The sequence below is a fragment of the Nomascus leucogenys genome, chromosome 15 (assembly GCF_006542625.1).
Source record: "Nomascus leucogenys isolate Asia chromosome 15, Asia_NLE_v1, whole genome shotgun sequence".
Lineage (NCBI taxonomy): Eukaryota > Metazoa > Chordata > Mammalia > Primates > Hylobatidae > Nomascus > Nomascus leucogenys.
In genome coordinates this window covers 71,675,839-71,691,153 of record NC_044395.1, presented here as the reverse complement: position 1 = coordinate 71,691,153, position 15,315 = coordinate 71,675,839, and the positions used below count along the sequence as shown (strand labels likewise).

At 42.7% G+C, this 15,315-nt stretch overlaps 1 protein-coding gene and 1 non-coding gene across 3 annotated transcripts; both read left to right on the top strand.

The window, feature by feature from the left end:
* Positions 1-458: 458 nt before the first annotated feature.
* Positions 459-12,591, top strand: EIF4G2 (eukaryotic translation initiation factor 4 gamma 2). 2 transcript variants are annotated; one of them, XM_003254938.4, is made up of 23 exons: positions 1,097-1,212; positions 1,271-1,290; positions 2,185-2,308; positions 2,683-2,748; positions 3,520-3,660; positions 4,547-4,649; positions 5,143-5,274; positions 5,352-5,418; positions 5,507-5,658; positions 5,970-6,080; positions 6,266-6,349; positions 6,432-6,530; positions 7,116-7,257; positions 7,342-7,502; positions 7,849-7,962; positions 8,564-8,689; positions 8,816-8,920; positions 9,004-9,219; positions 9,303-9,561; positions 9,893-10,097; positions 10,223-10,434; positions 10,523-10,644; positions 11,760-12,591. In XM_003254938.4, the coding sequence occupies exons 1-23, from the start codon at positions 1,097-1,099 to the stop codon at positions 11,823-11,825; spliced, it is 2,943 nt and encodes a 980-aa protein (XP_003254986.2). In that variant the 3' UTR covers positions 11,826-12,591. The 2 variants fall into 2 exon arrangements, with proteins under 2 accessions (XP_030684617.1, XP_003254986.2); XM_030828757.1 differs by lacking the exons at positions 1,097-1,212; positions 1,271-1,290 and adding an exon at positions 459-859 and having other exon boundaries at positions 11,760-12,587.
* On the top strand, positions 8,015-8,155 carry LOC115830579. Its single transcript, XR_004026123.1, has one exon. It is a non-coding gene; the product is annotated as a small nucleolar RNA SNORD97 (small nucleolar RNA).
* Positions 12,592-15,315: the final 2,724 nt, after the last annotated feature.

The following is a 15,315-nucleotide window of genomic DNA, read 5'->3' as shown; positions in this document are numbered from 1 at the left end:
CTCGCCTCCTCCCCACGACTTTCTGGGTTCCCCAAGGCTGCCGAAGCCGAGGACCTGGAGCCGGGTGGTGTCCCGGCGCTGCGCCCGGGGGCGCCAGGCCTCAACCCGACGGGCCTAGCCCCGGGAGAGGCCAGGCACGCGAGGGCAGCCACAGCTCCAAGGGGCGCCAAGAAAAGCAATGCTCACTCGCCACGCACAGGGATCGGGGGAGGTAAGGGTGCGTTTTCTTCCCATATTCCCGGTGAGAAAACGAGGTCGGGGGAAAAGGGGATGATACAACCGGAGCATGGCATATGGACTCAGTGAACAAAGGGACTGGAGCAAGAAGCAGCAGCCACACCAACGCAGACTCAAAAGGGCTCTCCGGCTTTACGCACGCGGCCCTCATATAGACAGCGCTCGGCGCCCCTTACGCCACTGGCTCAGCCTCAGAGACTTCGCGAATATGGCTTTGCGCACTGCGGCGGGGCTGCGCCGCAACCGAGCTCAGCCCTGTGGCTCCTCCCCGCTGCCCTGCGCGGATTGGTGGCAGACGGCAACCGGGCCGCTGATTGGGCGGCGAAAGAGCCATTCGGGGAGGCTCTGGTGGGTTCGGCTGCTCCAAGAGTGATAAGTTCGGCTTCAGACACGCCTCACCGCCAGCAGTGAGTCGGAGCTCTATGGAGGTGGCAGCGGGTACCGAGTGGCGGCTGCAGCAGCGACTCCTCTGAGCTGAGTTTCAGGCCGTCCCCGACTCCTTCCTCCCCCTTCCCTCCCCCTTTTTTTTGTTTTCCGTTCCCCTTTCCCCTCCCTTCCCTATCCCCGACGACCGGATCCTGAGGAGGCAGCTGCGGTGGCAGCTGCTGAGTTCTCGGTGAAGGTGAGTGGAGCCGCCGCCGCCGCCGCCGAGTGGAGCGCTCTAAAATGGCCGCCGTCCCTGGTCGCTTCTTCTCGAGTGGTACAAAATGGCGGCTGCAGGCGGAGCCGGGTGGGGCGACCCTTTTTTAGCATTTCCCCTGCGCTTCAGACACCTGGAAAGTCTTGGCCTTTGTTCTCTCTTCCTGTTGCTGACGGAGTAGAAGGAAGACGTCAGTGTTGGCCAGACCGCCGTGCGGTCATGGCCGGATGGCCGACCGCTGCAGGGACGAGGCCGTGGCGGACCGAGGCACGGGTGTGCTCGGACGGCGAGGGAGCCTGGCTCGGACTGCTAGCGCCGTGGCGGGAGGCACGCGGGCCGGCAGGGAGGGCCCGGCCGTTGCCGCGGGACCAGGGAACCACAGGCGTCCCGGAGCCCGGCCTCCCGGCGGGGAGGTGTGTAGGGCCTGGAGTCGGCGGGGCTGCCCTTCGTCGGGGGGAAAAAGAGAGTGATGATTTCTGCCCCTTTTGTCAGCAGAGGAGGCCGTGGCGAGGCGGTTGTCAGTCCCGGGGGGATTTATGGGGCAGGAGGGGGCCCGCTTGGAGGCGGCGGGTGGGCAGGAGGCCGCCTTCCTGCCTGGAGAACAAAGAGCTGGGCGCCGGGCCGGCGGGGGCGGCCTCAGCTGCTCCTCCCCGCCGAGCGACCCGCGGCCTCGTGGGGAGGTTGTCGGAAGCACTTCCCTAACTTGCGCCTGGGTGGGAGGAATGCTTCGCTCTTTTGTTCCCAGGAAGGGAAAAACGGGGCGGAGGTTCCTGCTGCCATGTTGTGGCCCTGGTCTTCCGCCTGCGAGTGCTAGTCCCGAACACCCGGCCCCCTCTCGCGCGTCTTTCCACGAACTCTCCACGGGGAGGAGGCGAAAGGGTGGACAGGGGAAAACTGCTGAAGAGCTTTTGGAGAGACCTTATCCAGTCGCTGGCCTCCTCGTCAAGGCAGTAAAAATTCCTAGGGCCGACATTTTCCACGTGATGTTGCTCGTGTCTGTAGTTAGATTTTTCTGTTGATCTCAGTGCTCAGTTTTAAAGATAGTAGAATGTGGCTTTTTCAAAAGATTCGTTGTGAGCCGTTTGAAATGGCTGTTGTGTTCTACGAAGTCTCTTTGCATCCTTGAACACCGGGGAATTTCCAGGTGGCTAAACAAAATGTAATTGTGTTTTGAGTACATTCTAGGTTAGTCTTACAGATCTGCAATGCAGTGACAGTGCCAGGATCTGAAATACGTTATAATTGAATGAAGGCTTATAGGTCTGTATGTTAGCAGTGTCTAATTTTGGTGCTCTTTCTCGTTCCAGGTATTTCATTTCTCCCGTCCCCTCCCCTCCCCACCCCATCTATTAATATTCTTTTGAAGATTCTTCGTTGTCAAGCCGCCAAAGTGGAGAGTGCGATTGCAGAAGGGGGTGCTTCTCGTTTCAGGTATGTGTAGATTTATTTGGGGGAATCGTTTTGAAAAGGCCAGTCCCAAAAACTAGTTAACCACAGCAAATAAGTCCGACTTAATGGGCTGCAATTTTCATTTGAAAAGTTCTTAAGTTTTCATTGACAGCCTTCTAAGAACTGCCATCTGAAGAATAAATAAAATCAATTATTTGCCTTTCTTTTGGGTCCAAGTTCAGTCTTCATTTGTAGCATAATATACAAGCACTAAAATACAGGCCTGGCTCCAGTCTGGGCAAAATAGCGAGACCCCCATCTCTACAAGCAAAGCAAAACGTAAAATAGGTGCTTTATTCTTTTTGAGTGAGACATAGTTGGGATACAGTAAACAAAAATTTTTTTCTTTTACATAGTGCTTCTTCGGGCGGAGGAGGAAGTAGGGGTGCACCTCAGCACTATCCCAAGACTGCTGGCAACAGGTGTGGTAAACGTGTAAAAAAAACAGTGAGCTTTATTTAACAGATTAAAAGTCTTTCCCATGTGACGGTATAATTAAGGCAATAGCCATCAAGAGTCCTAATCTTCAGGGGCGTGGTTTCTGTTGAGTATCCTAAATACAGAATATCAGCTCTTGATTATTTCTTAGCCAAATTATCTAAATGAGTTGAGACTCTCAAACTGTTACTTTTTTCCTTATTCTTTGGGTTATTTTTACTAATGTTTTTTCTGAAATCAGTAGCTATTATTCTTACTAATTGCTGTTAGTAAAGTAGTACGCAGTCAACGTGGTCAATAAAACATTAGAAAGTGTTAATTGGCAGCCAGTACAGTGGCTCACACCTGTAATCCCAACAACAACTTTGGGAGGCAAAGGTGGGAGGGTCGCTTGAACCCAGGAGTTTGAGATCAGCCTGGGCAACACAGCAAGACCCCATATCTTAAAAAAATGTTAATTTTCAAAATGTGGTTCCACAGCGTTGATACTGGGAATATTTACTAGACATGCAAATGCTTAGGCCCCACCCCAAACCAGTGAAAACAGAAACTGGGTGGGTCCAGCAATCTGTTTTAACAAGCCCTTCAGGTGATTCTGATGTACACTACTGTTCCAGAACCACTGATCTCCAAAGTTGGCTTTCTTGGAGGGGAAGTCGAGAAAGCCTAAATTACTTTTTTCTGTGTAAGAGAATTTATGATGTTTAACATTTGGTGTGTGACAATAAGTGTTTTTGCTGATTTTTATTAATCAGCGAGTTCCTGGGGAAAACCCCAGGGCAAAACGCTCAGAAATGGATTCCTGCACGAAGCACTAGACGAGATGACAACTCCGCAGCAAACAACTCCGCAAACGAAAAAGAACGACATGATGCAATCTTCAGGAAAGTAAGAGGGTAAGTTTCAAGGTCCGTTTTACTAAAAGATGGGAAGTATGGATTAGCTGTGTTTGGTGTGTGTGCTGTACTACTAAGAAGGCAAGGTTCATGCCCAGAGTATGTTATGTTTTAATGAATCCTCGTGGTAGCAATTTTTAAAAATATCTTGAACTGGCCAGGCACTGTGGCTCAGGCCTGTAATCCCAGCACTTGGGGAGGCCGAGATGGGCAGATCACTTGAGGTCAGGAGTTCGAGACCAGCCTGGCCAACATGTTGAAACCCCATCTCTACTAAATATACAAAAATTAGCCGGGCGTGGTGGCAGGCGCCTGTAGTCCCAGCTACTAGAGAGGCTGAGGCACTTGAATACCCCACAGGTGGAGGTTGCAGTGAGCCAAGATCATGCCACTGCACTCCAGCCTGGGTGACAGAGCAAGACTGCATCTCAAAAAAAAATGTATCTTGAACTGAAGAACAGCACGTCATATTTTGGGGCTTACGGTTGCTTTCAGCCATTGGATTGCAGTCCATAATCCTGTCGTGCTAGCGTTTCCCTTGACAAAGGGAAGTGCTATGTTATTTAAGCCAGTGAAGCAGGGAATGGAATATAATGGTCTTAGTTCATGGTCTAGCCTTGATAATGAGATCTTTGCACTCTAACCTTGAGAAAGTGAGAAAGGATTCTTGTCAAACAGCTGGGAACCCCCCAATCTAATTCAAATCATTGTAATTAAAATAACAGGTTTATTTCAGCATCCCTTTGGTTTTAGATGAGTAAGAAAACATGTCTTGATTATTTAAAGGGAGCAAGTTAGAAGAAAAATCAGTATAATTTAAAAGCAGTTTTTCAATTCAAATTCTGTGTATTAGCTAACACTTAAAATGTAATTCCTTTTTCTCTAGCATACTAAATAAGCTTACTCCTGAAAAGTTTGACAAGCTATGCCTTGAGCTCCTCAATGTGGGTGTAGAGTCTAAACTCATCCTTAAAGGGGTCATACTGCTGGTAAGTTTTAAATATTGGCTTAACTCAAAAGGGAGAGGGAACTGTTTAACAAACTCAGGTTGTGTTTTTTTACGCTTGGATTACTACTTAAAACCCTTAGGTGTGAGTTAGATAGGTATGTATTTTGAATACTGATAGTGATTAAAAAGAACCACTGACTTTAGTAGCATTAGATTGAAGAGGTAAATGTTAAGTTCATGCTATGCTTGAAGAGGTAAATGGGGGTGCTTAGCAAGCTATTCTTTTTCTTTTGTGGAAAACACCATATTTAGGTCTTGGAAATGCATCGTATGACAATTTATGTAGACTTGAAAGTTTTTATATCCATGGCATTTTCTGACTCCCAGGAGATGGATGTGACTAGATGAAATCTGTATAACTGGACATTTTTGGTACACTGTAATAGCTAACATTTAGGTGGTTGTATTTTTCCTAAAGGAAGGGTTCTTGTTGAAGTTTTCGTATTTAGTTTAAGCAATGACATTTTCTGTAGATTGTGGACAAAGCCCTAGAAGAGCCAAAGTATAGCTCACTGTATGCTCAGCTATGTCTGCGATTGGCAGAAGATGCACCAAACTTTGATGGCCCAGCAGCAGAGGGTCAACCAGGACAGAAGCAAAGCACCGTAAGTGGTAGTTTTTGCTTGTTTTAAAGTTGACTTGAAAAATTTCCGTAATAAAGCATGACAATGTCTTTTTCCAGACATTCAGACGCCTCCTAATTTCCAAATTACAAGATGAATTTGAAAACCGAACTAGAAATGTTGATGGTAAGACTTACAGTTGATAATAAGTACTACTGTATATTTTCAGCTTAATTCTGAATGTTGGCTTACTTCATTGGTATTTTTTTTTCAGTCTATGATAAGCGTGAAAATCCCCTCCTCCCCGAGGAGGAGGAACAGAGAGCCATTGCTAAGATCAAGATGTTGGGAAACATCAAATTCATTGGAGAGCTTGGCAAGCTTGATCTTATTCACGAATCTATCCTTCATAAGTGCATCAAAACAGTAAGTGTGACGGGGAAGTTAGGCTTAGGCGAATGTAGTCAGTCATTTGGAGGAAATGAGTCAATTATTCATCTAAGAGGGAGGTTGACTAGTTAAATACAGATGGGCAACAAAATTTACTAAACAGAATAATTTGAAATACGTGGTGTGTTTGACAAAGTAGGGTTAGAACTGATCAACACAGACTGGTAGAAAGCCCTATACTAGATTCCGTAGGAACTATGAATGAGTCAGTGCAAACATAAAGGGAAAGTACTACGCCTAAACCAGAGTAACTAAAATTTTATCACCATGGCATCTTATTCTTGTAGCTTTTGGAAAAGAAGAAGAGAGTCCAACTCAAAGATATGGGAGAGGATTTGGAGTGCCTCTGTCAGATAATGAGGACAGTGGGACCTAGATTAGACCATGAACGAGCCAAGGTACGTGTGTAGCTGATGGAAGCAGTACAAGTAGTTTGTCTTTAAATCAAGCTATTTATTTTTGTGACATCATAAGGGATTGCCATATTTAGCCATTAACTGGGTTATAATCTTAGAAGTCTTAAAGCTGTAAGTTGAACACATTTGCTGTAGCTCTTCCAATGAATGTATTCTTCTCTTATCAGTCCTTAATGGATCAGTACTTTGCCCGAATGTGCTCCTTGATGTTAAGTAAGGAATTGCCAGCAAGGATTCGTTTCCTGCTGCAGGTAATATTGGTTTCTTTAAATTTGTTGGTAAGCTGAGTTTTTGGTTTAGGAATATTAAAATAAAATTATTTTTCAATTAAAGGATACCGTAGAGTTGCGAGAACACCATTGGGTTCCTCGCAAGGCTTTTCTTGACAATGGACCAAAGACGATCAATCAAATCCGTCAAGATGCAGTAAAAGTAAGATTGGGTTTTGTTTGTCACATAGACTTCGTGTTTGTAGAGTAGAATGGGATTCCTCTCCACCCACCCCAAACACTTCAGGGGTCTGTGTCATCTTAATGGTGGAGCTTAATGTTTTTAGTGTCTTGTCTTCCACTTTTATTTTTTTATTTTTTGAGACGGAGTTTCGCACTGTCATCCAGGCTGGAGTGCAGTGGCGCATTCTCAATGCACTGCAACCTCCGCCTCCCAGGTTCAAGTGATTCTCCTGCTTCAGCCTCCCCCAGTAGCTGGGACTATAGGCGTGTGCCACCACACCCCACTAATTTTTTGTATTTTTAGTAGAGACAGGGTTCCACCATGTTGGCCAGGCTTGTCTTGAACTCCTGACCTCATGCAAACCAAGGCTTGGGCCTCCCAAAGTGGGATTACAGATGTGAGCCATCATGCCCAGCCTTGTCTGCCATTTTTGGAAGAAGTTATTTACAGAAATAACATAAATTATGGTTTAATATTCTAGGTTCCCCCTCAGTTGCAAGAATTGTAGTTTTAAGTAAAATAGCGTCCAGAGACAAAAAGTGCTTATTCACTTCATTTCTAAAGGATCTAGGGGTGTTTATTCCTGCTCCTATGGCTCAAGGGATGAGAAGTGACTTCTTTCTGGAGGGACCGTTCATGCCACCCAGGATGAAAATGGATAGGGACCCACTTGGAGGACTTGCTGATATGTTTGGACAAATGCCAGGTAATTTTGAAAAAACAATGGTTTCATTAAACTGAAAAATCAGTTAACTTTAGTTTTGAGAGTTGTCCGTATATGTATTTTAAGGTAGCGGAATTGGTACTGGTCCAGGAGTTATCCAGGATAGATTTTCACCCACCATGGGACGTCATCGTTCAAATCAACTCTTCAATGGCCATGGGGGACACATCATGCCTCCCACACAGTCGCAGTTTGGAGAGATGGGAGGCAAGTTTATGAAAAGCCAGGTAAGTAATATTTGAACATTTAGGCAACAAGTGTTAAATTCTACAATATATGTGATTTCATTTGCATTAAAACATGAAACTAGGAGTGTGCATGTTTTCTAAACCATATCTGCAACATTTATTTCAAACAAATGTTTATCCTTAAGATGAGTAAAGTATTAGTAAAATCATATCACTTTATTTGACAGTTAGGTTAGATTTTTATTCTTCCCTGTTTCATCTTTTACTTTCTCTGCGCAAATTCAGTTACACTTTCTTTTTGGCTTGGCTCATCCCTTTGGTACTTGATTACCATAATTTGTGGACCCCTTTTTATCTAGACTTTCTTTCTCCTTTTCTGAAATAGGGGCTAAGCCAGCTCTACCATAACCAGAGTCAGGGACTCTTATCCCAGCTGCAAGGACAGTCGAAGGATATGCCACCTCGGTTTTCTAAGAAAGGACAGCTTAATGCAGATGAGGTACATTTGCCTATGTTACTTATATACCATAGTTTGTTAATTCAGAAATTTATTGCCCGATGATTATAAAAAGACGCGTTATTAAGAGGACTTACGCTGGAGTTCTTGACGTTTTTCTCTCTTTTCTATACTTCTTTTTCTTTCTTTGAATGTCCAGCGTCCTGTGAGCGAAGATTATGAGATATGAGGGCAAGTCTCCTAAAGTCTATTAGTTAGAGCAAGAAAACTGGTTGTCAAAATATTGTGGTTTCTTTCTTTGTAAGGAGGGTGATTTAAGGATAAAACAAGGCATTTTCTAAACTGTAGTTAAATTTGCAGTTTTTTATTTGAATATTTTAGTCATGTTAATTCTAAGAGAATTCTCATAAATGTAAGATTTCTAATAGTATCTTACTACTGTATGCATCAGATCTTTAAGTTTTTTGCCAAAAATTAAACCTGTTAATGTGGAGTACCTTCTTTAGTTTTTTAAAAAGCTTAGTGTTTCCCTAGATTCTGTCATGTTTGTATAGGATTTTAGGATTTTAGAATGTTGTATTTAATATGTTCGTCAACTGCACGTTGTTAATTTAGATATATTTTGATTTGTTTTCAATTCCAGATTAGCCTGAGGCCTGCTCAGTCGTTCCTAATGAATAAAAATCAAGTGCCAAAGCTTCAGCCCCAGATAACTATGATTCCTCCTAGTGCACAACCACCACGCACTCAAACACCACCTCTGGGACAGGTACAGACCATAGTAGGACAGCATTTTCTAAAGATGTCTGAAGACTTTTTTCTAACTTTAGTGTGTTCTTCCCCCTAACCTCATAGTCCTCTTCTTAAAAAATGTCTGTCATTGCTTGTTTTTTAGACACCTCAGCTTGGTCTCAAAACTAATCCACCACTTATCCAGGAAAAGCCTGCCAAGACCAGCAAAAAGCCACCACCATCAAAGGAAGAACTTCTTAAACTAACTGTAAGTTTCAAATATCCCATTTTAGTATAATTAGCCTATATATGAGATAGAGAAAACATTAAAGATACTTGTGTTCTTCACAGGAAACTGTTGTGACTGAATATCTAAATAGCGGAAATGCAAATGAGGCTGTCAATGGTGTAAGAGAAATGAGGGCTCCTAAACACTTTCTTCCTGAGATGTTAAGCAAAGTAATCATCCTGTCACTAGATAGAAGTGATGAAGATAAAGAAAAAGCAAGTTCTTTGATCAGTTTACTCAAACAGGAAGGGATAGCCACAAGTGACAACTTCATGCAGGTAGGACACTTTACTGATTGTGTGGTAAGAACTCTTGCCACTCAAATTCGAAAACTGATAAACTGTTGTATATTTCTTTTAAGGCTTTCCTGAATGTATTGGACCAGTGTCCCAAACTGGAGGTTGACATCCCTTTGGTGAAATCCTATTTAGCACAGTTTGCAGCTCGTGCCATCATTTCAGAGCTGGTGAGCATTTCAGAACTAGCTCAACCACTAGAAAGTGGCACCCATTTTCCTCTCTTCCTACTTTGTCTTCAGCAGTTAGCTAAATTACAAGATCGAGAATGGTTAACAGAACTTTTTCAACAAAGCAAGGTCAATATGCAGAAAATGCTCCCAGGTAAGAGAATGCTGACTTGTTTGTTTTGTTTTTTTAATAATATTTAGAGATTTCAGGTACCTTGAGTGGATTTATGTAGGTCAGACAGTCTGATTGTCCTGCTCAGATAATGATAAACATTGCCACAGATCTCACCTATAAAAAGATTTATAATTTTTAACTACTTTCATTTGATCCGTTTGTTGAGTTTTTTTCATTTGCTGGGTTGGTTCTCTGTTCTGCTACATGGATCTTATATACTTGGGGACATCATTTGTGAAGCTCTGCTCTCTGGACAGGACAACTTGGTAAAATGAACTATTAGATGATGCAGGTGGCTTTGTCTCTTCAGAAATTGATCAGAATAAAGACCGCATGTTGGAGATTTTGGAAGGAAAGGGACTGAGTTTCTTATTCCCACTCCTCAAATTGGAGAAGGAACTGTTGAAGCAAATAAAGTTGGATCCATCCCCTCAAACCATATATAAATGGATTAAAGATAACATCTCTCCCAAACTTCATGTAGATAAAGGATTTGTGAACATCTTAATGACTAGGTAAGACGAATGGTTTTCTACATATAGTGATGTTTCGTGTACTAGAAAAGAAGCAGGAGACTAAGAGTTGTCTCTTGAGCAAGAAAACTCACTATTGGGTTCTAACAAGACCTTTTTCTGTCCAGCTTCTTACAGTACATTTCTAGTGAAGTAAACCCCCCCAGCGATGAAACAGATTCATCCTCTGCTCCTTCCAAAGAACAGTTAGAGCAGGAAAAACAACTACTACTTTCTTTCAAGCCAGTAATGCAGAAATTTCTTCATGATCACGTTGATCTACAAGTCAGTGCCCTGTATGCTCTTCAGGTGCACTGCTATAACAGCAACTTCCCAAAAGGTGAGAGGACTTGTATCAGAACAGTGTGAGGCAGTTCTTAAACAGAACACTAAATAATGGGCTTATTACTTTTTTATTTTTTTTAAAGGCATGTTACTTCGCTTTTTTGTGCACTTCTATGACATGGAAATTATTGAAGAAGAAGCTTTCTTGGCTTGGAAAGAAGATATAACCCAAGAGTTTCCGGGAAAGGGCAAGGCTTTGTTCCAGGTAAGTCTTTGGTTAAAAAATCTGGTCTGCTTATTTCGATTTGCTTGGTATTAAGTTAAGAGCCTTTTTCAACCGAAATACAGGCAAGGTAGTCCTAGTTAGTAGTTTGTCTTCACCTGTACATTTCATTCTGCACTATTTAAAGCTATGATTAAGTAAAGTACACAATTCTAGTGGTATATAAGATGTTAGAGGTAGCTAACAAACTTTTCAAAGAGTATAGCTACTTATATACATGGGAGTGACTGTACAAGTTCCGATTTAAGCTTTTTTAAAAACATCAGTAAAGAGGAAATTGTAGCTGGGGACGTGGCTTATGCCTGTAAACCTAGCACTTTCAGAGGCCCAGGTGGGAGGATCACTTGAGCTCAGGAGTTCAAGACCAGCCTGGGCAGCATAGTGAAACCCTGTCTCTAAAAAATACAAAAAATTAGCCAGATGTGGTGACATGTTCTGTGGTCCTGGGCCCAGCTACTCGGGAGGATGTCAATGAGCCCAGGAGGCAGAGGTTGCAGTGAGCTGAGATCACACCACTGCACTCTAGTCTGGGCAACAGAGTGAGACTGTGTCTCAAAAAGAAAAAAACAGTTTAAATACTATATATTTTTTTTAAAAGAGATGTTTCTGATTTCTCCCAATTTGATTTTCTGTCTCATTGAATGAAGTTGTAGCCCTAGGGGAAGAACATCAGGGCATTCTCAAATCACAGTGAATGCATTAATCACCTGAAGAGCAGTTTAAAAAGTAGGTTCCAGGCCTATTCCTAGAGATTCTAGTTTAGTAGGTCTGCGATGCAAAATCCAGGTGATTCTTCTCATGCTACTGGTTTTCCAGGGGTCCCAGGCTTTGAGAAACATTGGTCCTGCAGCATCATGCTACCTTTTTACTGCTGATGATAAACAAGATTCATGAGGATCATCCTTGCAGGATTAAATCTTTAGCTCTGTATTGTCCCAAATCTGGATAATATACCAGTTTGTATAACTTAATATACAAATTGTTGGTAGGGATATCCTTGTTTCATATTCTAAAACTGTGTAGTACCACCTAAAACTTTTTGGATGGGTTTCTGTTTATATCGTGAACTATTTTAACTTACAAATCTTAATTTATAGGTGAATCAGTGGCTAACCTGGCTAGAAACTGCTGAAGAAGAAGAATCAGAGGAAGAAGCTGACTAAAGAACCAGCCAAAGCCTTAAATTGTGCAAAACATACTGTTGCTATGATGTAACTGCATTTGACCTAACCACTGCGAAAATTCATTCCGCTGTAATGTTTTCACAATATTTAAAGCAGAAGCACGTCAGTTAGGATTTCCTTCTGCGTAAGGTTTTTTTGTAGTGTAATGTCTTAATCATAGTCTACCATCAAATATTTTAGGAGTATCTTTAATGTTTAGATAGTATATTAGCAGCATGCAATAATTACATCATAAGTTCTCAAGCAGAGGCAGTCTATTGCAAGGACCTTCTTTGCTGCCAGTTATCATAGGCTGTTTTAAGTTAGAAAACTGAATAGCAACACTGAATACTGTAGAAATGCACTTTGCTCAGTAATACTTGAGTTGTTGCAATATTTGATTATCCATTTGGTTGTTACAGAAAAATTCTTAACTGTAATTGATGGTTGTTGCCGTAATAGTATATTGCCTGTATTTCTACCTCTAGTAATGGGCTTTATGTGCTAGATTTTAATATCCTTGAGCCTGGGCAAGTGCACAAGTCTTTTTAAAAGAAACATGGTTTACTTGCACAAAACTGATCAGTTTTGAGAGATCGTTAATGCCCTTGAAGTGGTTTTTGTGGGTGTGAAACAAATGGTGAGAATTTGAATTGGTCCCTCCTATTATAGTATTGAAATTAAGTCTACTTAATTTATCAAGTCATGTTCATGCCCTGATTTTATATACTTGTATCTATCAATAAACATTGTGATACTTGATGTAGTGATGTGTGGCTGTAAATGGCATCCACGGTCTGGGAGAATTGTCAGCTTTGTTTTTGAGGTATAGGAGACCCACCTTAGTTTGACTTAAGGACTTTTCAATTTTTTTATTGTTACACTTTGAAGGGTACATGTGCACAACGTGCAGGTTTGTTACATATGTATACATATGCCATGTTGGTGTGCTGTACCCATTAACTCATCATTTAGCATTAGGTATATTTCCTAATGCTATCCCTCCCCTCTCCCTCCACCCCACAACAGTCCCCGGTGTGTGATGTTCTCCTTCCTGTGTCCATGTGTTCTCATTGTTCAATTCCCACCTATGAGTGAGAACATGCAGTGTTTGGTTTTTTGTCCTTGGGATAGTTTGCTGAGAATGATGGTTAGGACTTTCCAATATTTTTTTTTCTGCTGTACAAGCCTGGGTTCCAGAAGAAATTTTTTAGATTCTTTAAGATGAGACATAAGATTTAAGGTGTTTATTTCCTTTGAGTTATGGAAACTAACCAATATAAACGATTTTAATGATAAAAGATCACAAGTCTCATGAATTTGGAGGAACATTGCTACACATAGCAACTAAAATTTGGTGACATTTATCTTTTGTCAGACTGAAATGTATGGTGATCTCTGGATAAGCTTAGCTGTCCTGCAAGCATCATTCCCTGTAGCTGCCCCTGAGTGTCCAGGAAGATCCCTGCTTCCTCTGGAAAAATTCCAGTGTCCCAGTAAAATTGGCTTGATTCAACTAAACCTCTGCATGTTTTCCAAAAGCACGTATAAAGGATTTGCCTCCAGCCCTGGAACATTGTGACAATCCTAGGATTACTTCTAACACTGGCATTGGATGAGGGCTCTTGAAGTGTGCTACTGGAGTCCTGGTTGATGTCAACACCTAAGAACCTGTTCTTGGTGATTGGGGAGACCCTCAAGGCAGACTGTCATACTGCCGAACCCATTAGAACCTTGAAGTCAGAAGAGGCTGCCTGCACATGCTCCAATGGGTGGTAGGCAGAACCAATCAATGTTTTTGTGTCTTATTTGGGCCAGGGAAGCTAAACCTTGCATTGTGGCACTCACCTTTAACAAGTCATAAGCTTTTGATGAGTACTTTGAGTACAGCAAAATTAAGGTAGGCAGAGATTTGTATGAACCTACTTTATATTTTAAAGGAGCTGTAAATTGTTTCTCTGCCCAACTCTCCCCACCAAGGGGAAGAAACTAATTTTTAACCTAGCAAAAGGAGCAAATGGTTAGGTGGATCAGCTATACGATTCTTAGTGCCAGAATTTCCCCAATTCAGCCAGGGTATCAGGCTAAAGGAAGTTTTAGAACTAAACCTGGGCCGGGTGCAGTGGCTCACGCCTGTAATCCCAGCACTTTGGGAGGCCTAAGGCGGGTGGATCATCTGAGGTCAGAGTTCGAGATCAGGCTGACCAACATGGAGAAACCCTCCTTTATTCTAGAAAACTACAAAGCCGAGTGTGGTGGTGCATGTCTGCAATCCCAGTGACTCGGGAGGATGAGGCAGGAGAATCGTTTGAACCTGGGAGGTGGAGGTTGCGGTGAGCCGAGATGGCACCATTGCACTCCAGCCTAGGCAACGAGCGAAACTCCGTCCCAATAAAAAAAGAACTAAACCCGGTACGCAGTGGTTTGTCATTGCTTACAGAATCATGCTTTAATCTTCCCACCCCAAATGTGTCAAGAGCTACTCAAAATATTCAACCCGTAGAGAATGTATAATACTGCTGCTACCTTGTTCTAAAGACACCTAACAGTGTACTTTATAATCTACCATACTGTGGAACGGCAGTATCTGGGTATAATTGGGATGTACCTTGCATGATGGCCAATTTCTTTAGTATCAGCATGTAGTGACTAATCATTCACTTCATGGTGACTTCAAAATATGATTGCACGTCTTTACTGCCCCCAATTTTTTTTCCTTTACTGCAAAATTGAAAGAGTTGTCCAATTTTCCCCATTCTCAAGCCTCAGTAGGGCTTCACTCCCCAGGTTCCCCACACCAAAACTTTCTCAGGGTCACCAGTAACTCCAATGCTATATCCAGTAGGTTTTGATCCTCCTGTAGGCAGCATTTGACAAGTTACTCATTCCTTGAAAGTGTTAACTTGTTCCCAGGACATCTTTTTCTTCTCAGTTTCCAGTGGGAGATGCCTGATCTCAACACTTTTTCAGTTGTCATACTCTGCATCCATGCTAGCATCAAATCATGTTGATTGCATTCCAAACATTTTAGAAATTGAAGAACTCGTTTCTTCAACCACCACCCTCATTTCTCACCTAGGTACCACAGTAGCCTTAACTGGCCTCCCTGCTTAGCCCTCACCTCCATTTTGTCTTCTCAACACAGCACCACTTGGCTCAAAACCCGCCAAATGGCTTCCCACCTAGTGGGATTTTTACGTCAAAATACTTAATTTGGTCTACATCACCCTGCATCTGATTTTCTTACCCCTCTCCCCATCCTTGCCCCATGACCTGTTTCTCTGATCTGATTTCATACTGCTGGCACTTAATCCTTCTGCTCCCACCACACTGGATTTGCTGCTCCTGGGACATGCCAAGCATCTTCTTACCTTGGAGGTTTTATGTTCCTCATTTTTTCTGGATAACTGGATGACTGGCTTTCTCTCCTTCCTCAGGTCTTGGCTCAAATGTCAATTTTATTAGTAAAGTCCTCATTGTCAATTCTGAT